This window comes from Hemiscyllium ocellatum, chromosome 22, assembly GCF_020745735.1.
Source record: "Hemiscyllium ocellatum isolate sHemOce1 chromosome 22, sHemOce1.pat.X.cur, whole genome shotgun sequence".
Classification (NCBI taxonomy): Eukaryota; Metazoa; Chordata; class Chondrichthyes; order Orectolobiformes; family Hemiscylliidae; genus Hemiscyllium; species Hemiscyllium ocellatum.
In genome coordinates this window covers 30,596,924-30,619,667 of record NC_083422.1, presented here as the reverse complement: position 1 = coordinate 30,619,667, position 22,744 = coordinate 30,596,924, and the positions used below count along the sequence as shown (strand labels likewise).

Below are 22,744 nucleotides of genomic sequence, written 5' to 3'. Positions count from 1 at the left end.
AAAGTTATTTGAAAATTAGACTTTTTAAATGTGTTCTTGAGATATAGATGTTTTGGCAAGACCTGCACTTATTGCCATTCAATAATTGCCTTTGAGAAGGTGGTGGTGAAGACAGGAGTTTTCAAACCCAGAGTCTAGACCCTACAAACTCTGTAAAGCGACCCCAAGATGTCTGTGATTTCTTTACATTTCTATCTATCTAGGATCAGGGATATTGTGTGATATAAATAATATGCTCTAGAAATTCCATGTTTATGTGTTGTCTGTATTTGTTGACATAATAACAGTTGAGGCAGAGTGTTTCTCAATTTGATGCACAGTAATGGGTGAGTGAGAAAGTCATGGGGGTTCTGCCTTTTGGGGTTAAAGGCAAAGTTGCTATAGTCTTACAAGGCCATAGGACTTTTCTCTCATTAGCGAGAGATGACTGATGGTGGTTTAATTTGAGGGTCACCATGTCTCAGGTAATGTGAGAGATTGAGAAGGAGAGTCCTTCCCGATAATCCCAACTGGTTTGGGAATTGAACCTGCCACTGATGGCTATCCAGCCAATGAGCTAATCAACGGTAATAAACATTCTGTATTGCTTTTTCCCTTTCATGTTTAATTTTTGTTTTCTTTTATAATTAGGGGAACCAAAATATGGAAAACATCTGCACTGCGCTGTAATTAAAAATGACATAGAGGAAGTATGTCATATTCTGCAGTCAGGGTAGGTGGTACCACTGTATTGCTGATTATTTACAAATCCTTGCAACAGCATCACTTTAATTATTATTTACAGACATAGGCTTAATATTTTTATCTAGTGATTATGGTTAATAGTATTCAATTGTTTTACTCTTAATATTTTTTCCCCAAATGAGTTGGTGCGCGAATGGAGAAATTAGATTCCTAGCAGTCTGGCTGTGGAGGAGAGGGCATCTGGATATTCAGATGGGTTGCATCTGAACTGAACTGAATGAGTTCCTGATGGGGTGTTTGGCTAGTGCTTTTGGGGAGGATTTAAACTAACTGATCAGGGATGTGAGAAAAAGGAGCGAATATTACAAAGTAATACCAGGATGTATGACACTCTGGCAGAGGCAGATAATACTAAATTAAAGAATAGTCAGATAATAAGTGGAGTCAGAGTAAGGAAAGAAGTAATGAAGTTTAATTCAGGTTTATGCTGCGTATGTGTGAATGAAAGGAATGTAGTTGTTAGGACTGGGGAGTTTCAAGCATAGATTACCTTGGATTGTGCTGTTGTGCCAATAATGGAAATCTGGTTTAAGAAACGGCAGATTCGGGTATTAAATATTCCCAGTTAAAAAGTGATCTGAAAAAATAGGGAGAGGAAACAAGAAGGAATGGTAGAGGTTTTGGTCAAGGAAAGCATTTTAGTACTGGAGAAAGATGGTACTTCAGGGGGGTTCAAGGACAGAATCAATTTGGTGAGAGCTAAGAAATAAAATAGGTAAGAATAATAGTCTACCAGCTAGTGGGAAGGATGTACAGGAACAAATTTGTAGCAAAATTACAGACTAATGTAAACATTATGAGATAGCGACAATGGAAGACTTTAATTACCTGAATGCAGATTTGGATAGTGGTAGTATATGGGGTAGCAAGGGACAAGAGTTCCTTGATTGTGCTCAGGAGAACTTCCAACAGCAGTAAATTCTACAAGAAAGGAAGCACTGCTAGACATGGTTCTTGGGAAAGTCAATCAAGTGATATTCCCTTAAAAGGGAAGGATAGAAAACACAAATCTAGATAACAAAAAAGATAGAAATGAAGTTCAAGAACAAAATATGTGCTTATGATAGATATCAGCTAGTAATACTGTTGTGAAATTAGCAGAATACAGAAAGCAGATGAAAAGTAAACATGAGAAACAAAGAGATTCTAAAAAATGATTGATAGCTAACCTGAAAGGAAATCACAAAGTCTTCTGTAAACACATCAGTAGTGAAAGGATAGTAGTCAGATGATGTCACATTGTCTTGAGTGGGAAATAAAGAGTCTAGCTTAAGATCCTGATGGGGTCAGACATGCCATTCCTGGTCACTGATAGTTTTAGTAATAATATATAACTAATCAATGTAACTCATACCCATTGCGTTTATGCAATAAAATATATCTTATTGTGATGACAAGTGACTCTTTTTGTTAAGACTCACTAGTGGTTTGTCCTGTTAACCAAACAGACGGCCAGACCCGAAAAGTTTGGTACTGGAAAAAGCACTAGAGAAAGTGAGGACTGCAGATGCTTGAGATCAGAGTCAAGAGTGTGGCGCTGGAAAAGTACAGCAGGTCAGGCAGCACCTGAGGAGCAGGAGAATCGACATTTCAGGCAAAAACCCTTAATCAGGAATGAGGCTTGTGGGCCAGGAGCTGAGAGATAAATGGGAGGGGGTTGGGGGGAAGATAGCTGAGAAAGCAGGAGCAGGATGCTACCTGACCTGCTGTGCTTTTTCCAATGCCCCCCTTTTCGATTCTTACTCTCCAGCATCTGCAGTCTCACTTTCTCCCAGCCCTCTGATGCAGTATAGAAAAGAGGATCCTACCCCAATCATTACCTGATTGTGATTGGTTTGCCGAATATATGAAATGATGGCATAGAGTTCAGTGGTAGAATTGCTGCTTAATTATCTTCAAGTAACAATGGTGAAAAAAAACCATCTGCCTAGAAGCAAAACTTCTGAGAAAATAAATGGGTTTATCATTTTTAAGGCATTGCTGCTTTAAGGACACTCAGTCACTTAGTGACAGCAAAAGCTTGAACAGACAAGCAATCAAAAGTACTCATAGAAGGAGCAACAGGACAAACCCAGTACTCCAGGCAAAAACCTTCAACTCAGAGTTGGTAAGAGATGCAAGAAAGACAGTGTGGCTAGAACTAGTATGTGCAGTAAAGAGACCAGTCATATTTGGCAGTTACAGGGTCCTTAGAGAAGAAGCATCTGTAGGGAAGAGTCCCAATTCAATGTTACCAATCCCTTTTGGCAAGGGTAAAAAACATAACATTAAAAGTTGCATTGGAGCAGACCAGAAAGGATAGAAATAAAAACAAAATACTTAATATTCTCAGTGAGCATTGCAAATAGGCACTGGAGCAGGGCACAGTAGGGAATCAAGATCCATTAAATTAATTAATGCCAAGGCTGTAGTAATAGCAACATGAGGAGTAGATTTAAGAGATTTAAGATGTCAGAAGCTAAAGATAAAAGGGAGAAGGTGGGAGTGACAGCACCTGACATCAATGCCTTATTTGAGAGATTGTGGCATCAAGGAACCTGAGCAGAACTGGAATCCATGGGAATCAGGGAGCAAACTCTCTGCTGGGTGGAGTCATACCTGGCACATAGGAAAATGGTTGTGGATGTTTGAGGTCAGTGATTTCAGCTCCAGTCATCTCTGCAGGAGTTCCTCAGGCCCAACCATCTTCAGCTGTTTCATCAATGACCTTGCCTCCGTCATAAGGTCAGGATTGGAGATAATTGCACAATGTTCAGCACCATTCACACTCCTCAGATACTGAGGCAGTCCAAATTTGTTCAAATTCAACAGGATCTGGGCCATGTCCAGGCTTAGACTGACAAGTGGAAAGTAACATTCACATCAAACAAATGTGAGGCAATGACCATCTCTAATAAGAGTCAATGTAACCACCACTCCTTGATATTCAATGGTGTTACCATTACCACTATCAACATATTGGGGGCTATCAGAACCTCAACTGGACTTACCATATAAATACAGTGACTACAAGAGCATGTCAGATGCTAGGAACACTGCAGTGAGTAACTCACCCCCTGACTCCCCAATGCCTGCCCACCATCTACAAAGCACAAGTCAGGAGTGTGATGGAATACTCCCCACTTGCTTGGTTGGGTGCAGCTTCAACAACACTCAAGAAGCTTTACACCATCTGGGACAAAGAATTCTGCTTATTTGGCACTACATCCACAAGCATCCACTCCCTCCCCACTGATGCTTGGTAATAGCAGTGTGTATAATCTATAAGATGCACTGCAGAAATTCACCAAGCATCCTTAGACATCACCTTCCAAATACGCAACCACTTTCATCTAGAAGGACAAGAGCAGCAGATACATGGGAACACCACCATCTATAAATTCCCCTCCAAGCTAATCACCATCTTGACTTGGAAATATATAATTGTTCCTTCACTGTTGCTGGGCAAAAATCCTGGAATTCCCTCCCTAAAGGTATTGTGGGTCAAAGACCAAAGAAAATTACAGCACAGGAACAGGCCCTTCGGCCCTCCAAGCCTGCAGCGATCCAGATCTTCTATCTAAACCTGTCACCTATTTTCCAAGGATCTGTATCCCTCTGCCTCCTGCTCATTCATGTATCTGTCTAGATACATCTTAAATGATGCTATCATTCCCGCCCCCGCCACCTCCGCTGGCAACGTGTTCCATGCACCTACCACCCTCTGCGTAAAGAACTTTCTATGCATATTTCTCTTAAACTTTTCCCCTCTCACCTTGAAGTCATGACCACTCGTACTTGAGTCCCCCACTCTGGGAAAAAGCTTCTTGTTATCCACTCTGTCCATACCTCTCATTTAAAAAATCACACAACATCAGGTTATAGTCCAACAGGTTTAATTTGAAGCACACTAGCTTTCGGAGCGACGCTCCTTCATCAGGTGGTAGTGGAGGATTGAGCCCTCCACTACCACCTGATGAAGGAGCGTCACTCCGAAAGTTAGTGTGTTTCCAATTAAACCTGTTGGACTATAACCTGGTGTTGTGTGATTTTTAACTTTGTACACCCCAGTCCAACACCGGCATCTCCAAATCATACCTCTCATGATTTTGTAGACCTCAATCAGGTCCCCCCTCAACCTCCATCTTTCTAATGAGAATAATCCTAATCTACTCAACCTCTCTTCATACCTAGCACCCTCCATACCAGCCAACATCCTGGTGAACCTCCTCTGTACCGTATCCAAAGCACCCACATCCTTTTGGTAATGTGGTGACCAGAAATGTACGCAGTATTCCAAATATGGCCAAATTAAAGTCCTATACAGTTGCAACATGACCTGCCAACTCTTGTACTCAATACCTCGTCCAATGAAGGAATGCATGCTGTATGCCTTCTTGACCACTCTATTGACCTGTGTTGCCACCTTGAGGGTACAAATGATCTGAACACCCAGCTCTCTCTGTACATCAAGTTACTCCAGGGCTTTTCCATTTACCATATAGTTCATTCTAGAAGTGGACCTTCCAAGATGTATCACCTATTTGCCCGGATTGAACTCCATCTGCCATTTCTCCGCCGAACTCTCCAGTCTATCTATATTCTGCTGCATTCTCTGCTGCCCTTCACTATCTGCTACTCCACAGATCTTTGTGTCATCTGAAAACTTGCTAATCAGACCACCTATATCTTCCTCTAGATAATTTATGTATATGACAAACAACAGTGATCCCAGCATGGATCTCTGTGGAACACCACTGGTCACAGTTCTCCATTTTGAGAAACTCCCTTCAACTACTACTCTATGTCTCCTGTTGCTCAGCCAGTTCTCTATCCATATTGCTAGTACACCCTGGACCTCATGCGACTTCACCTTCTCCATCAGCCTACCATGAGAACCTTATCAAATACCTTACTGAAGTCCATGTATATGACTGTTTCCTGATGAAGGGCTCTGGCCCGAAACGTCGAATTTCCTGTTCCTAGGATGCTGCCTAACCTGCTGTGCTTTAACCAGCAACACATTTTCAGCTCCATGTATATGACACCTACAGCCCTTCCCTCATCAATCAACTTCGTCACTTCCTCAAATAATTCTATTAAGTTGGTAGGCATGACCTTCCCTGCATAAAGCCATGCTGCCTATCACTGATAAGCCCATTTTCTTCCAAATGTAAATAGATTCTATCCCTCAGAATCTTCTCCAACAACTTCCTTACCACTGATGTCAGACTCACCGGTTTGTAATTACCTGGATTATCCTTGTTACCTTTCTTAAATAAGGGGACAAGATGAGCAATTCTTTCATCCTCTGGAACCTCATTCATGTTCAAGAATGCTGCAAAAGTTATCTGTTAAGACCTCAGCTATTTGCTTTCTTGCTTCACTCAATAACCTGGGATAGATCCCATCCTGACCTGGGGACTTGTTCACCTTAATGCCTTTTATAATACCCAACACTTCCTCCCTCCTTATGCCGACTTGACCTCAAGTAAACAAACATCTATCCCTAACCTCAACATCCGTCATGTCCCTCTCCTCGGTGAATACCGATGCAAAGTACTCGTTAAGAATCTCACCCATTTTCTCTGACTCCACATATAGCTTTCCTCCTTTGTCCTTGAGTGGGCCAGCACTTTCTCTAGTACCCTCTTGCACCTTATATATGAATAAAAGGCTTTGGGATTTTCCTTAACCCTTTTTCTAAAAATATTTCATGACCCCTTTCAGCCCTGTTAATTCCTCTTTTGGATTCCTACTTTCCCAATATTCTTCTAAAGCCCTAGGTCAACCTAGAGTTCAGGGACTGGCAATGACTCAAGAAGGCAGCTTACCACCACCTTGTCAAGGACACCTGGGGATGTGCAATTAATATTGGCTAGCCAGTGATGCCCACGTCCCCGAGGAAATAAATTAATTAAAAAAAAATTTAAGACTGACAAGATTGAGAGATGCATAATTTGAAGGCCATTTTGGTGGGACAACATGGTTAAGGCAATAGTCACAAATTCGTGTGAACAATTAGGCCTGGGACAAGCATTGTATATGAGCTCATGAATCAAAGGAAGGTGTTTATTTTATTTGCAAAATTTTAAAAGACCTCCACCTAAGTTGGAAGAGTCAATTAAATCTACATTTTGCCCAAGGAGGTACAAAATTACAACAAAAGATGGGGCAGCCCTCAGAAAGCTTGCTTGATGGAATATAATGTGGGAAAATGTGAGGTTATCCACTTTGATAGAAAGAGTAGAGGAGCTGAATATAATAAAATAGACAAAAACTGCAGAAGGCTACAGCACAAAGGCAACAAACAGAAAATACTGGAGAAGCTAAGCAGCTACGACGTCTTCAGAATGGACTTGAAACATTAACTCTGTTCCTCTTTGCACAGATATTGCCAGACTTACTGTGTTTCTGTAGCATTTTCTGTCTTTGTTTCATATTTTAGGCATAATGCAGTGTTTTGATTTTATGACAGCACAAGGAGATTTGGGAATTCTCCTGCAGGAATCACAAAGAGCTAGGATATAAGTTCAGCAGATAATAGGGGAGGAAAATGGTGGCATTTATTTCAAAGGGAATGAAGTATAAAAGTAGCAAAATCTTGCTCAAATTATAGGCGCTAGTCAGACCTCAGTTGGAATACTGTGAATAGTTTTGGTCCTCTAATCTAAGGAAATATATTCTGGCACTGGAGGCAGTCCATATAAGGTTCCCGAGGCAATTACCTGGTATGGAAGGACTGTCTTCTGAGGAGAGGTTACGTACATTGTGTCTGTACTCACTGGAATTTAGAAGAATGTGAGATGACCTTATTGAGATGTATAAGTTCTTATGGTTCTTGGCAGGTTAAGTACAGAATGATTTTTCCACTTCTGAGAGAATCTAGGATCAGAGGGCATAATCTTAGATAAAGAGGTCATAAGAGGACATCCATTTAAGATGAAGGGTAGTGAATTGCTGGAATTCTTTACTGCAGTGGGTTGTAGATGCTTACTTGTTAAGTGTATTCAAGGCTGAGATAACGTTTTTAGTCAGTAATGGAAGCAAGAGTGAGAGTTTTCAGATCAGTCACAATCTTGTTAAATGTGGAACAAACCTGATGGGCTGCAAGGCCTGCTTCTGCCCTCACGTCTTATGATCTGAGGCACTGACCCCATTTTCGGGTAGAGATAGAGAGGTCTGTGTAGATGCTGCTGGAGTTCTAGTTTTCCATGCTTGATGAGTTCAGACTGTATAGCATGACAACCTGGAGTTTTACCTATAGCAAATGAGTCAGAAGTTTTGATAAGCTCCACCACTGTGTGTCTGATATCCAGATCTGCCATGATAGGTGCACTTTCTATAATACTTTGAGCTTCCTCGATGACAGTTTCAAGCAAGTAATAGCCTGAATGATGTTAGTGTTGAAATGGTTGCAGATGAATTAGCACAGAGCAGAAACTGTCAGCATCAGAGTTTTTCATGGAGTGAGAGAACAACTAGAATTTACCTTCAGCCATGCAGATGATGATCCTTGGTGACAATTAGAAAGGAGGGCCATTGAAGAAAAGGACTGCTATCTGTAAGTTTAGTAGGTTTTACTTCTGGGCAACTGAGTTTTATGAGATGAAAGAGGAACATTAATGCTGATTTTTATATATTGGGTGTAATGTGAATTTTGGATTATTGGTTTTCTTTTACAAATGAAGAAGCATGCATATAAGTAAGAGCAAATTATTTTCAAATAACTATTTTGTATACACCAAAATATAACCAGTTATATGGCTGCTGTTTTAGTAAAACTGAAATTAATACCTGAATTATAAATTATTTGTAAACTTATGCGCGTTATATAAATATTGTCCAGCAAATAGTTTTGCCCCAACACAAATCAGCCCTCTTTGTACTTTCTAAGGTGGGAGTTTTCTTTTTAGTACTTTTATGAGAGTTTGCTGGCTCCATGATCTCATCTGTTTATTCTTCATAAATGAACATAAAGTGGCAGCAAATCATTTAAGATGTTAAACATGTTCTTTATTTCTTATATTTTAGTTTGAAAGTAGACTTCTGTTTCTTGTATGAATATTTCAGAAGAATTTCATTTCGAACCTATTTATTATTCTTTCAGAAATATGAAGGTGGATGTTCTTGATGAGGGTGGGTTCTCTCCACTTATGTTAGCTGCTCAGAAAGGATACCAAAGGTATTTGTGCAAAAGGCACAAAATTTCTCAGTGGTTCAATGGTAAAATGCTTGCGTTAATTTCCTGTGGTTGTCAAATTTCTATGTTTACATGTTGAAATGTACATTTCCTGAATCTTATACTTGCAATCCCAGAAATTCCCTCCAGCATCTTATCAACTTTTCATTACATTGCCAATGGCAGAATCTACACAAATTATCAGATACTAGTAAGAAGAAAGAAATACATGTATAAAGAAAACCTGAAATAATGGGTTTAGCAAAATGGTAACTTCCATGATAGGTTTTTAATACCCAAGGGATAGGTTTTTAATACCCAAGCTATTAGCTTGAGTTATATCTTTTCCTGATCATAAGAGATTGATGTTTATTGTCAGCATTTTTAAAATTCTGTTCAGTTCTGCTCTCTTTGTCAATTGCATTCTCAATATGTGAATCCATGATCTTGGAATTCTTTCTAGGTTTCTCAATTATAATGTTCATAATTGGTCCATTGGAAAAATTTAGAAATAGGCATCTTGCACATTTTAAGGAGCTGTTTACATTTTATGAATAGCAATGTTGTGAGAACTATTTGTGAGGATCCCTCCAGTATATTAAAAAGGTATTCCTAAGGTTCATAAAAAATATGCACCATAAAAGAAATAATTCAAAACATCCTTCAATGTTCATGTTATTTTCTGTGTGGTCCCTATCTCAATCCATCACACCGAATCAGCCACATGATGGTTTACTGATGGTTTTAGAAAGATTTTAGATGGTGAGCCAACTCAAACAATACTGGAAGGTAAAATTCCTCTTAGGATTTACACTCTGCAGATGAAAATTATATCAACTGCCCCCTAGGCTGTGCAGCACATGTAGAAAACCAGATGGTGCAAAGTTGATATGTGGAAAAAGAAAATGTATAGAACATCAACAGATGTGAAATAGGATGTAAGGTAAGGAGGTCACCAATATTTTGAGAATAGAATTTTAGGGAATTAATCTTGAGCCAAGCCATTGACACATTAATAACCATGTGCAGAAGGAAAGAAACACTTCAAAATACCATTCTTTATATTCGATATTTGGAACACCTGATAACAACAGCACTGTTAACAGTCTATCTGTACATTATGGGCCTTCATCCATTACATTTAGGAAATTATTATATTAAAATTGTAATTGTGTAACAATTTAACTTTTATTTGCAGTGCAAACTCAGTACGTGATCTAGACATTTAGATATAATATCCCACCTGGGACTGTCACCATAGCAACGCGCTTGCAAATCAACCACTTGTGAATTCTGAATCTGGGACATTTGTGGGAAAAACGTGTCCCTTTGACAGCCCGACTATTTATCATGAATAAACACACATGAAGAAAGCTGTGTGTGTGAACCAGAGCTGCACATTAGTGTTGTCTCAGCAGTCACAGTTAAGAGTTTTATGTTACAGTGATGTTATATCTTGCAGCTCAGCTAAAAACTGATCTTCAATATGGAGAATGACTTAGGTTGATTTATTTGTTCCATATGAAACCATGACAGTTCAGAATATCTCAAAATGGTAAGTTAATACAAACTGAAAGAAAACTTGATACCTATGCATTTAAAAAAAAAACACATTTACAAAAGAAACACTTCAGCTTCACACTTCAATGAAATGAACATAGCAAAGGTTTTATAGCCATTTATGTAAATGTTGAACAATTCATTCCTACAAGCACTTAGGTTTGAAACATTTCTAAAAGTATATATAATGCATGCAATGAGAAAATCATAAACACCAGAATCATCAATAGTTTATGTTCTGCTTTACCTAGTGGGCAATGTACAAATATGACAAAGGTAACCACTAAACCATGCTCATATGTAATTTAATGTTTGTGACCTTCATTTCCCTACCACAAAATAAGCTTGCCCCAGGGAAAGTGATGATGGCTAATATTGAGGTGACTGCTCATAAACATACATTAGGATCTCTTTTGGCGGCACGGTGGCACAGTGGTTAGCACTGTTGCCTCACAGCACCTGAGACCAGGGTTCAATTCCCGACTCAGGCGACTGACTGTGTGGAGTTTGCATTTTCTCCCCGTGTCTGCGTGGGTTTCCTCCGGGTGCTCCGGTTTCCTCCCACAGTCCAAAGATGTGCGGGTCAGGTGAATTGGCCATGCTAAATTGCCCATAGTGTTAGGTAGGGGTAAATGTAGGGGTATGGGTGGGTTGCGCTTCGGCGGGTCGGTGTGGACTTGTTGGGCCGAAGGGCCTGTTTCCACACTGTAAGTCTAATCTAATTTGCAGGATTGTGTTTTAAATTTTAGAAATCATTGTAATATGGTAGTGAAAAAAATGCAAAGTTGTCATGTCAGAAGAGAAGAAAAAAAAAGACAGGTGACGCTGAGGGAAAATAGAAATGACAGCCTTGATTAGGAGAGAAGAATATTGCCAGGGTCAAGGATGTCTCTGAGCGGTTACATGAAATCCTTAAGTGGCAGGTTGAGCAGCCAGAGGTCATTGTACATATTGGTACCAATAATATAATTAGGAAAAGGGATGAGATCCTGAAGAGTGATTATGGGGAATTAGCAGAAGGTTAAAATGCAGGAGCTCAAAAGTGTCATTTCTAGACTACTTCTGATGCCATGTGTTAGCGAGAGTAGGAATTGGAGGATTTGGCATATGAATGCATTGTTTGATAGCTGATGCTGGGGATAGGAATGCAGATTCTTGAACCATTAGGATCTCTTTTGGGGTAGCGCTGAACCTGTACAAGAGGGACAATTGCACCTGAACTGGAGGGGAACCAATATCCTGGCTAGAGCCACTCAGGAGGGTTTAAACTAGTCTGGCAAGGGGATGGGAACCAAATCAGTAAGAAGATGAAAGAGAAGGTTGAGGACAGTACAGAAGTTAATGAGAGTGTGTTAAATAGTAAAGGCAGTTTTAGTAATCCTAGTGCTAGACAGGGCAGGTAAGAGGATGACAGGAAGCAAGGGAAGTCTGGGTTAAACTGTATTTATTTCAACGTTAGAGGCTTGACAAGTAAGGCAAGTGAACTCTGGGCATGGATGGCTGCTTGCATCTGGGATATTATAGCTATTACAGAAACATGGCTGAAGGAGGGACAGACTGGCAGCTCAATGTTCCAGGGTACAGATGCTATAAGAAAGATAGAAGGGGAGGTAAGAGAGAGAGAGGGGGGAATTGTGTTTTTGATTAGGGAGAACATCATGGCAGTACTGAGAAAGGACATTCTTGAGGATTTGTCTGCTGAGACTAAATGTGTAGAAATAAAAAGAGGAAAATCACTTTGATAGCATTGTACTATAGGTCATCCACCAATTGTCAGCAGGAGATTGAGGACTATGGATATAAGGAAATTGCTGATAGCTGCAAGAATATTAGGGTTGTAACAGTAGTGGATTTTAACTTTCTTAACATCACTTGGGACTAGCATAGTGTTAAGGGCTTAGATGGGGAAAAATTTGTTAAGTGTGTTTAGGAAGAATTTCTAATGTAGTATGTAGATGGCCCTATTAGACAAGGGGCAAAACATGACCTCCTCTTGGGAAATAAGGCAGGGCAATTGACAGAAGTGTTAGTAGGGGAACACTTTGCAACCAGTGATCGGAATTCCATTAGTTTTAAAGTAGTTGTGGAAAAGGATAGGTCTGGTCTGCAAGTTAAAGTTCTAAATTGTGGCAAAGCCAATTTTGATTGGCTTAGACAGGAACTTTCAAAAGTTGATAGGGTGAAGCTGGTTGCAGACAAAGGGACATCGAGTAAGTGGGAGGCTTTCAACTGTGAATTAATTAGGGTTCAGCACCAGTATGTTTCTGTTAGAGTAAAGGGTAAAGCTGGCAGGAGTGAGGAATCCTGAATGACTATAGTTATTGAGGCACTGGTCAAAAAACAGAGGTATATGACAATGTATAGGCAGGTGGGATCAAGTGAATTCCTTGAGGAGTATAGAGAGTGACAAGAGAGTACACAAGAGAGAAACCAGGAGGGCTAAAAGGGGACACAAGATGGCTTTGGCAAATAAGGTAAAGAAGAATCCAAAGGGATTGTACAAGTACAAAGAGGGCCAAAGAGTAACTAGAGAGAGAATAGGGCCTTGTGAAAATCAACAAGGTCATCTACATTCGGAGCTGCAGCATGGATGCCAGGAAAATAAATAGTGATGTCTTGAAGAGTCCACATTACAGAAAAGGAGGGGCTGGAAGTCTTAAAATGCATTAAAGTGAATAAATCCCTGGGACCTGATGAAGTTTATCCTAGGGCTTTGTGGGAAGCTAGGGAGGAAATTGCAGGGCCCCTGGCAAAAATGTTTGTATCATTAACAGTCACTGATGAAGTGCCCGAAGATTGAAACATGGCTAATGTTGTATCATTACTTTAGAAGGGCTACAGGGAAATGCCTGGGAACTACAGCCATGAGCCTAACATCTATGGTGGGTAAGTTGTTAGAGAGGATTCTGAAAAATAGAATCTAAATACATTTGGGATAGTCAGCATGGCTTTGTGTGTGGGAAATTCTATCTTATGAACTTGATTGAACCTTTTGAAGGGATGACCAAGAAAGTAATGAGGGCTGTGCAGTAGACGTTGTCTACGTGGACCTTAGCCGGGCCTTTGACAAGATACTGAATGGTGGGTTATTGGGAAAGGTTAAATCTCATGGGATCCAGAGAGAGCTGGTCAATTGCATACAAAATTGGATTGAAGGTAGAAGACAGAGGGTGGTGGTAGAGAGTTGTTTTTCAATGGGGAAGTCTGTGACCAGTGATGTGCCACAGGTGCTGGGTCCACCATTATTCATCATTTATATAAAAGTTTTGGATGAGAATTTAGGAGGTATGGTTAGTAAGTTTGTGGGTGACAACAAGATTGGTGGTAAGTGGACAGTGAATAAGGTTATCTGGGAGTACAATGAGATCTTGATCAACCGGGCTGAGGAATAGCATATGGAGTTTTATTTCGATAAATGCAAAGTGTTGAATTTTGGTAGGTCAAATAAGGGCAGGACTTACACAGTCAATGATGGGGCCCTGCAAAGTGTTGTAGAACAAAGAGATCTAGGGATACAGGTTCATAGCTCCTTGAAAACGTCCATGACTCTATTTCTCTGCAATAGGGTAGTACAGAATTATACTAAAAGTCTGACTGTGAAGGAAAAGCAGTAGATGTTTCTGGTATGTTTTCACAAAAAGTTTTGAAATATAGGCATCATCAGTGAGGCTTATAGTTACTGCAATTTCCATTTTTACTTTTAATAAATGCTTGTAAGCTGCCTTCTTTAATGGCTGTCATTTGTGTACTGAGGGTACTCAGACAATATTGTTAGGTTAAGGTGGTGACGTAGTGATGATGAATGTGACTTGTGACTTGTTGGGAAATGTGGGCCTGGATTTTATGAAGATGGGCTGTAGACTGTTTATTGCCCCCTTCCCTCCTTTGGCAGGAAAGTCAGTCTTAAACAGCAAACTATTTAAAAGCCTGCCTCTCAATGCTAATACACCGAGTGCAGGCTAACCAGGCTTAGAGGTGGACCTCCTCACAATTGGATCGGTTAATTGCTCCTGCAATTTCAGCAGTGCCAGGACACAGTAGTGGGCATTGCTGGCTCCAAAAGGAGGTACAAGAAGATAATTGATAGCAACTGGAGATAAATATGTCCCAGATCTGGATAAGGTAAATTTCCCTGGCCTGAGGGAGTCCAGAACTAGAGGACATCGGTTTAGGGTGAGAGGGGAAAGGTTTAAAAGGAACTTAAGTGGCAGTTTTTTCATGCAGAGGATGGTGTGTATATGGAATGAGCTGTCAGAGGAAGTGGTGGAGGCTGGTATAATTACATTTAAAAGGCATCTGGATGGGTATATGAAAAGGAAAGGTTTAGAGGGATGCATATCAAATGCTGGTAAATGGGACTAGATTAGATTAGATTAGATTCCCTACAGTGTGGAAACAGGCCCTTCAGCCCAACAAGTCCACATCAACCATTTCACTCTGACTAATGCACCTAACACTATGGGCAATTTAGCATGGCCAATTCACCTGGCCCGCACATCTTTGGACTGTGGGAGAAAATCGGAGCACCTGGAGGAAACCCACACAGACCTGGGGAGAATGTGCAAATTAAGTTAGGATAGCTGGTCGCCATGGATGTGTTGGACCGAATGGTCTGTTTCCATGCTGTACATCTCTAAGAGTCTATGATAAGGAGAGCTCGACCAAGAGTTCAGGGTTTACAGAGTCTGGCTTTTGGCAGGCAGGTGGGAGGGAGGAGTTCTGTGTGCTGACATCCTAGGGGTGTACCCCTAATGTGCACAGACTACCTTCTGATCCATATGCCCCTGCCTTTCTTCCCACCTTTTCAATTAAACACTTTCAAACATGAAACCTTTTGCATTCAGGCTGGTCTTCCATTACCTAACATTTTATGGTGGTAGATGTAAATTTAAGTCCTTTTAACAATTCATTGGGCACTTAAAGTGCTAAATAGATCTAAGGATGGGCAAGCAATTAACACAACAACATATAATGGGGAACAGGTTGGTGTAGGTGGGCTGGGCCTGCAAATATTTTCCATACCTCCTCCACTGAAAGGATACAGGGGGCAGGGACGTTGCACTCAGTTCATTAGAGATCATAGTGTTTCCATGTGTCTGCTATCCTTGTTCTTCTCGCTGGCAGCTATGTGTTTGAGAGATTCCAGTAAATGCTGCAAGCTATAGAGTTAAAGTGGTGGATGGGCTGTTGATCAAACTGGGCTTCTTTGTTCTGTTTGATGCTTGGACTGATTGGGGTGAGATTGGATAAAGGGCAGGATGAAATGAAGATAGCATCTTGGAAAAGGATTACAATATAAAAGAGACAAACACCACATTTTTTTTAACCAAAGCAACAAATGAAGAATGGCAATGCTTTATTATGCTCCCTGCATCAAAACTGTCTTGACTGTAATAACAGAATGAGCTACAATAAGCTAAATTCATTTCATTATAAATATTTCAATGAAGTGGTGCACATGCTGCAGAGAAGGCAATAATTACACAACTTAATTTGAGGAGCATACAAAAAAAAAGTTCTATTCTAGCTGTTTATTAAAAAGTATTTCCTCCTTAACTGTGACACATACCTTAATTAATACTTCTCTCCTCATCTCCCAGAATAGTGGAAATTCTGATAAAATCCGGTGCTGATGTTAATCAGAAAAATGGCAGTGGTAAAGACAGGTAAGGTGAAAAATAAGTAAAGCAAATGGTAGAAAGGCATCGAAGAGATTATCAGACAATCTAGTTTGACCTGGCAATGAATGAAATTCTGATTTGTATTGAATCATATGTAGAAAAAAAACTTTAATTGCCAGTTTGAGCATTATGGTGGCTCAGTGGTTAGCACTGCTGTCTCACAGCACCACGGACCTAGGTTCGATTCTACCATTGGGCGACTGGGTGGAGTTTGCACGATTTTCCTGTGTCTGCGTGGGTTTCCTCCAGCTGCTATGGTTTCCTCCCAGACTCTGATGATGTGCAGTTTAGGTAATTAGACCATATTGAAATTGTCTGTATTGTTAGAGAGTGTGAAGGCTAGGTGGAGTAGCCATGCAAAATATGGGGTTATGTGATATGGTAGAGGGCTGGGTCTGGTTGGGATGCTCTTTGAAGTGTAGGTGTGAACTTGATGGGCTGACTGACCTCCTTCTGCACTGGAGGGGTTCTATGTCAAAACTAATTTTAGATACTCTATTTTAGATGCCCCAGATTTTTACCATGAGCAATAATGTCTCCACTATGGTGAAATGCTGGCAGAAATCAGGAATCACAAATCTTGACCCCAAACCCATATTACTTATTATTTTGGTAATAGGCTGAGGATTGGTCTGTAGTTTGCCCATGCATGGTTCCTAGGGGCAGCTGGCTATTTAAATGGCAGCCTGCCTCCAATAAAAAACGATTTTGGAATACCTAGAGGGTAGAGATTAGATGAAGTGAGAGCAGGTTTATTCTCAGTGTGTTTTTAATTGTCAGGGTACCCTTTTAGAGAATTATAGTAATCTTTTTGATCCTGAGATACATTTAGGAGGGGTAAGACACTCTTCCTTGGAGGTAAGGGTTCCTTTTGGATTGTGAAAAGTAGGTACTTCAATTCTCTCATTGGAGATTACCATTGTGTGACAATTTGATGGTGTGAATGCCACTTATCAGGCAAATCTGGGTATTATCCAGGTCCCACTGCATACAGGTACAGGCTGCTTCAGTATCTGAACATATGCAATCATCAACAAAACATCCTTACTTTGACCTATTCATGGGAGAATGCTGTTTAATGAAGCAACTGAAATTGGTTGAGCCAAGGCCACTACTTTGAAAAACATTTGCAGAGATGGCCTTAAGCTGAGATGACTGACCTCTGATAATGCCAACTTTCCTCTTTGCTAGGCATCCTGATTCCCATTGACTCATTTTGCTAGGGTTCTTTGATAGCATACCTGGTCAAGGGCTGAGTTGATGTCAAGGTTACTTTCACCTCACCTCTGGAATTAAATTGTTTTGTCCATGTTTGGTTAAAGGCTGGAATGAATTCAGTAGCTGTGTGTCCCTGGCAGAACTCAAACTGAGCGTCAGTCCGTGAGGTATTTCTGAGTAAGCACAGCTTAACAGAACAGCTGTCATTACTTTTCTGATGATTAGGATAATGACTGTGACTGCCAAATTTTGATTTGTGATGCATTATTGATTTCCCAAACTATAATTTCTACATTGGGGTGTCTGTCCAATGAGCAGTTTGGTAGAAAACTACAGCTGCTTATACAATGGAAATGTTTATCTACATAAAGACTTAAGCACTTAAGAAAAATATTTATTTATATAAAAGTATTGAGGATTTGAACTGAAATGTTTGTTTGCACAAGGGATTAGTTGATGTAATTTCAATGTTATGAATTTTTTTTGTGTCATTGAAAGCATTTGTTTTCAATAACGAAATCATCCATTGACAGATAATGTTACTTCCAGTAAGCATGCCTCCTGACTAGTGCCTCTGCTGATAATAGGTAAGCTGGCAAAGAGATGGAAGGGCAAAGAATATGCATGGGATGGGAATCATGAATTAGAATGAGTTGGCATTAGGTTGTGCAGAAAGTAAAGAACCATTAAAATGTTTGGAGGCGGGGCATATGAGAATCAATGGGTGATGGGACATATATTGGCACTTGGGAACCAGTAGCTTGCTCTGCTGTTCCCAGGTCATCTGGCCTGCCTTTCAATCCAGCTTGCCCTCCCCATAAATAGGAAATGTGAGAATCAATTCTTAAGGTCAGGTAAATGTAGAACATATTTAAAAGGGAAGAAAATCGTACATGACATGTTTTGGGTTAAGACTGTGCTTTTACATCTCATATTACAGCTTAATGCTAGCCTGTTTTGCTGGGCACCTGGATGTGGCGAAATGTCTTCGGAGATTTGGAGCTACGTGGGAATCCCAAGACAATGGGGGTTCATCTGCCATACACTGGGCTACAGATGGGGGACACCTCAATATGATTGAATGGATGATAAATGAAGGTTGTAAGGTGTGTAAATCCATCAGCAGACTAGCTTTATAACTGTTTAGCAAATGAAACCATTAAAAGTATTGATTTGTTCAGCATGTTTTGTACGTGCATATACCTCGAAATGTGGCAATTCAGATAGAAAACCTTAAAGGTGTCATCAAAACTGACTAAATTAAAAAGAGCATGAAGGTGGTTTTCACTGATCAAAGGGAAGCATTTTGTCAGCGGAGAATCCAGACACTTTGGTTGTGATGCAGAACATCTCCGTTGTAAATACTGGAAGAAGTCAAGAATCCCAAGTCCCTCAACCATCAAATCCAGCCTGTTCCATTTTTGCAGGGATGGGATTGGGATGGTCCATAGTTCACACATGTGCAGTTCCTGGAGGTAGACTGTTCAAAGCAAGCTCCAATGAAATTGGATTTTGCCATCTCTGAAGTGTGGAACCCAGAGTGTCGAGATTAGACCAAGTAAGAGCAGGTGTGTTTCCCATGCATTTCTTTCGGAGACCCTTTTAGAGAGTTAAGGTGCCCCCTTGGATTTGGTCCCAGGACATCTTTGGGCAAGGAAAGGTATCATTTGAGACTGTCAAAGAATACATGTTTGTGCGTAAGTAGTGCAAAAATACATTTTTATAAATTTGCTCATGTGATTTAGCTAGCCATGCCAGCATTTATTGTTCATTCTTAACTGCTCTGGAGTCAGTGGTGATGAGCTGCAGTCCTTAGGGTGTAGGTGCACGCACAGTGCTGTTCGGAAGGAAGTTCAGAATTTTGACCCAGTGACAGTGAAGAAAGCAATATAGTTACAGGTTAGGACCATCTATGTTTGGAGGGGAACCTGCTGGTGTTCCCTTGCATCTGTTGCCCTTGACATTCTATGTAGTACAGATTGCAAGTTTGGAAGGTGCTGTAGTACAGGAGCATTGGTGAATTACTTCAGTGCATCTTGAAGGTGGTATATGATTTAAGTCAGTGGTGGAGGGAGTGAACATTGAAGATGGTGGATGGGTGCCAATTCAACAGGCATGTCAATCCAGCATGGTTTTGAGCTTCTTGAGTGTTGTTGGTTTGTCCATGAACAGTGTGAAATAGGCCCTTCGGTCCAACCAGTCCACACCGACCCTCCGAAGAGTAACCCACTGAGACCCATTTTCCCTCTGACTAATGTAACTAACACTATGGACAGTTTAGCATGGCCAATTCACCTGACTTGCATCCTCCACGCAGACACGGGGAGAAAGGGCAAACTCCAAACACACAGTCACCTAAGGCTGGAATTGAACCTGGGACCCTGGTGCTGTGAGACAGCAATGCTAACCAGTGAGCTACCATACTGCCCCCAGAATGTTCAATCTCATTCCTAACATGCATTGTTGATGGTAAACCGGCTTTGGGGAGTTAGGAGGTGAGTTACTCACCTCAGAATTTCTAGTCTCTAATCTGACCTCGCAGTCACAATATTTAAATGGATGGATCAGTTCACTTTTGGTGAATGGTAACCTTGAGGACGTTGATAACCATGGATTCGTCGATGGTATTAGGAACATAGGAGTAGAAGTAGGTCATCTCACTCCTTGAACCTGCACACCAATCTAGATCTTTACTGATCATCTACCTCAATGCCATATTCCTTCAGTGTCCCCTACCTGTCATTCATATGTGGAAATCTATTAATGAAGTTACTTAATGACTGAACTTTCACTGTCCTCTGTGGTAAAGACTTCCAAATATTCACCACACCCTGAGTGAAGAAGTTCCTCCTCATCTCAGTCCTAAATGGTCTTCCTTTGGTTCCCTTGATTCTATACCACACAGCCTGGGCATTCATCACATTGGCACCAAATCTGTCTATACTTGCGAAGATTTTGTGAGTTCGCCTCTCATTCTTCTAAACCCCTGAGAATATGGGTTCAGTATCCTCAGTCTACCTTCATAGGTTAGTTCCATCATCCCAGGAATCAGACTATGGCAAGATTATCCTTCATTAGGTAAGGGGTCCAGAACTGCACACAATGTTGTAGTTGCAGTCTCAGCACCATTCTGTAGAATTGAAGCAAGACTCTTTTATTTGTTTTAGACAAATCTGCTTGTGATATAGTTTAAAATATGTTTACCTTTTGAATTTCTTGCTGCATTTTCATACTAGCTTTCAGTGACGTATGAACAGGCTCATCTAGGATCACAAAATCATAGAATCCCTACAGTGTGGAAACAGGCTATTATGCCCAACAAGTCCACACCGAACCTTCAAAAAGTAAACCACCCAGACCCATTCCCCTACCCTATTACTCTACATTTCCCCTGACTAATGCACCTAACCTACACATGCCTGAACACTATAGGGAATTTAGCATGGCCAATTCACCAAACCTGCACATCTTTGGACTGTGAGAGGAAACAGGAGCACTCGGTAAGAAACCCACGCAGACATGGGGAAAACGTGCAAACTCCACACAGATAGTCGCCTGAGGCAGGAATCAAACCCAGTTCCCTGTTGCTGTGAGGCTAACTACTGAGCCACTGTGCCACCCATGACAACACTTTCTAATCTTTAACCATTTAAGAAAAATTCTGCACTTCATGTTTATCCACATTATATTCCTTCCTACCCACTCACTTAGCCTGTCTAGACCCGCTTGGAACTTCTTTGCAACTCCTTACAACACACATGCCCACCAAGTTGTTTGCCATCTATAAACTTGGAAATATTACAGTTGGCTCCCACAGCCAATGCATTGATTTTGAGATTGTGAACATCTGAGGTCCAAGCACTGATCCTTGTTGTACCCCCTGCCAATTGCTAACATGTCCCTCATTAGCCTCCCATGGCACCTTATGCAATTTTATAGCATTGCCATGTTCTTTCACCCAGTATACACCATACATAGAGCTAAGTAGTCATTTGATTGACAATGATGTGTGGAAATGATTAAAAAATGCGTTCACTCTCAGATCTTTTAGAAAAGAATCTGTTGTTTCTTTATTATTAATCCACACTTGACTTCAATTGCTCTGAGAGGGGCAACTCCTCTCGGTGGGCGGCACGGTGGCACAGTGGTTAGCACTGCTGCCTCACAGCGCCTGAGACCCGGGTTCAATTCCTGACTCAGGCGACTGACTGTGTGGAGTTTGCACGTTCTCCCCGTGTCTGCGTGGGTTTCCTCCGGGTGCTCCGGTTTCCCCCCACAGTCCAAAGATGTGCAGGTCAGGTGAATTGGCCATGCTAAATTGTCCGTAGTGTTAGGTATGGGGTAAATGTAGGGGTATGGGTGGGTTGCACTTCGGCGGGTCGGTGTGGACTTGTTGGGCCGAAGGGCCTGTTTCCACACTGTAAGTAATCTAATCTAATCTAATCCTCAACACTGACCACCTCCAGTAATTCAAAAAACTTGAGGATATTTGTGAATACTTTGTGTTGAGGTGGTGAGGAGAATAGGGGGAGTGGTTGGGTTGGGCCCTAAGGGGTTAATGTGACAGTGTCTTTAAGCTTATACATGAGCTGAATTATGCCTATTATGAGGCCATCATAGGCTGCAGCCAACCTTGTCAAAATATGTTCCTAAGACTCCAGTTGGTCCTAATCCCTTGCTTTTCAGTTGAAGATGCTGAGCAGCCTGAAGTTTGCACTCTTCCTTTCTAACTCTCTGCAGCATCAAATTGTGCAAGGTAGACCAGAACATCACCATTCTAAATGCCCTTGCTGGAATATTTGGAAGAGCACTTCCAGAACTGTCAAGGCAAACAAATCTCACATCAAACCAATGCTTGCTCAGTGATTGATCACGTGGCGAGGTGGCCCCTGTTATACCTGTCCTGCATCATTAGCTGAGCTCCTTCGAGACATCATTAACTGTGTCCTCAAAGCCCTTGTCTGAAAGAAACATGTGCTCCATCCACTTGATAGGACAAACACTATAGTAGCCTGACATTGAGAGAATAGAATCCTTTCTGGTTGTTGAATGCTCCAGAATGATCCAAGAGTACCTCAGTTACCACATACACATATTCTGACTCCCTGAACCTGCAGAAATACAGCCACTGCCCCAGAGGCCAGAGCCTATATGTCTGACTGGCTCATTGACCAAATGACATCGCAAACAATTTATCTTTGAATTAGGATATGGACTTGTGTACTGCAAATTCTGAAATCCTACAGATGTTCTCCTGCAGATGCGTGGAGGGAGTTGGAGGTGTAGAAGTTCAGGGCTGTCATGACCTTAACAGCTATTAGCAGTGCACGTCCCTCTAGCTGTCATGGAAAAAGTTATTGTTTAAAAATCAGCAGTTGTC

The 22,744-nt window shown here is 41.0% G+C and overlaps 2 protein-coding genes across 12 annotated transcripts in view; one reads left to right on the top strand and one right to left on the bottom strand.

Annotated features, from left to right (window-relative positions):
• Window positions 1-1,633, bottom strand: part of LOC132826255 (putative pre-mRNA-splicing factor ATP-dependent RNA helicase DHX32) — a 76,821-nt gene extending 75,188 nt beyond the window's left edge. For 3 of the 4 annotated variants that reach the window (XM_060841982.1, XM_060841985.1, XM_060841984.1), the window contains exon 1: window positions 1,573-1,633. The gene's annotated coding sequence lies outside the window, so the exon portion shown is untranslated. The remainder of the gene's footprint in view (window positions 1-1,572) is intronic. The other variant, XM_060841986.1, reaches the window with a different exon arrangement.
• The window catches only part of fank1 (fibronectin type III and ankyrin repeat domains 1), a 68,602-nt gene that overhangs the window by 31,567 nt on the left and 14,291 nt on the right, over window positions 1-22,744 (top strand). For all 8 annotated transcript variants that reach the window (XM_060841991.1, XM_060841997.1, XM_060841996.1 and 5 more), the window contains 4 exons: window positions 631-712; window positions 8,834-8,908; window positions 16,066-16,131; window positions 18,305-18,470. In XM_060841991.1, coding sequence (XP_060697974.1) covers window positions 631-712; window positions 8,834-8,908; window positions 16,066-16,131; window positions 18,305-18,470 — 389 coding nt within the window. The remainder of the gene's footprint in view (window positions 1-630; window positions 713-8,833; window positions 8,909-16,065; window positions 16,132-18,304; window positions 18,471-22,744) is intronic.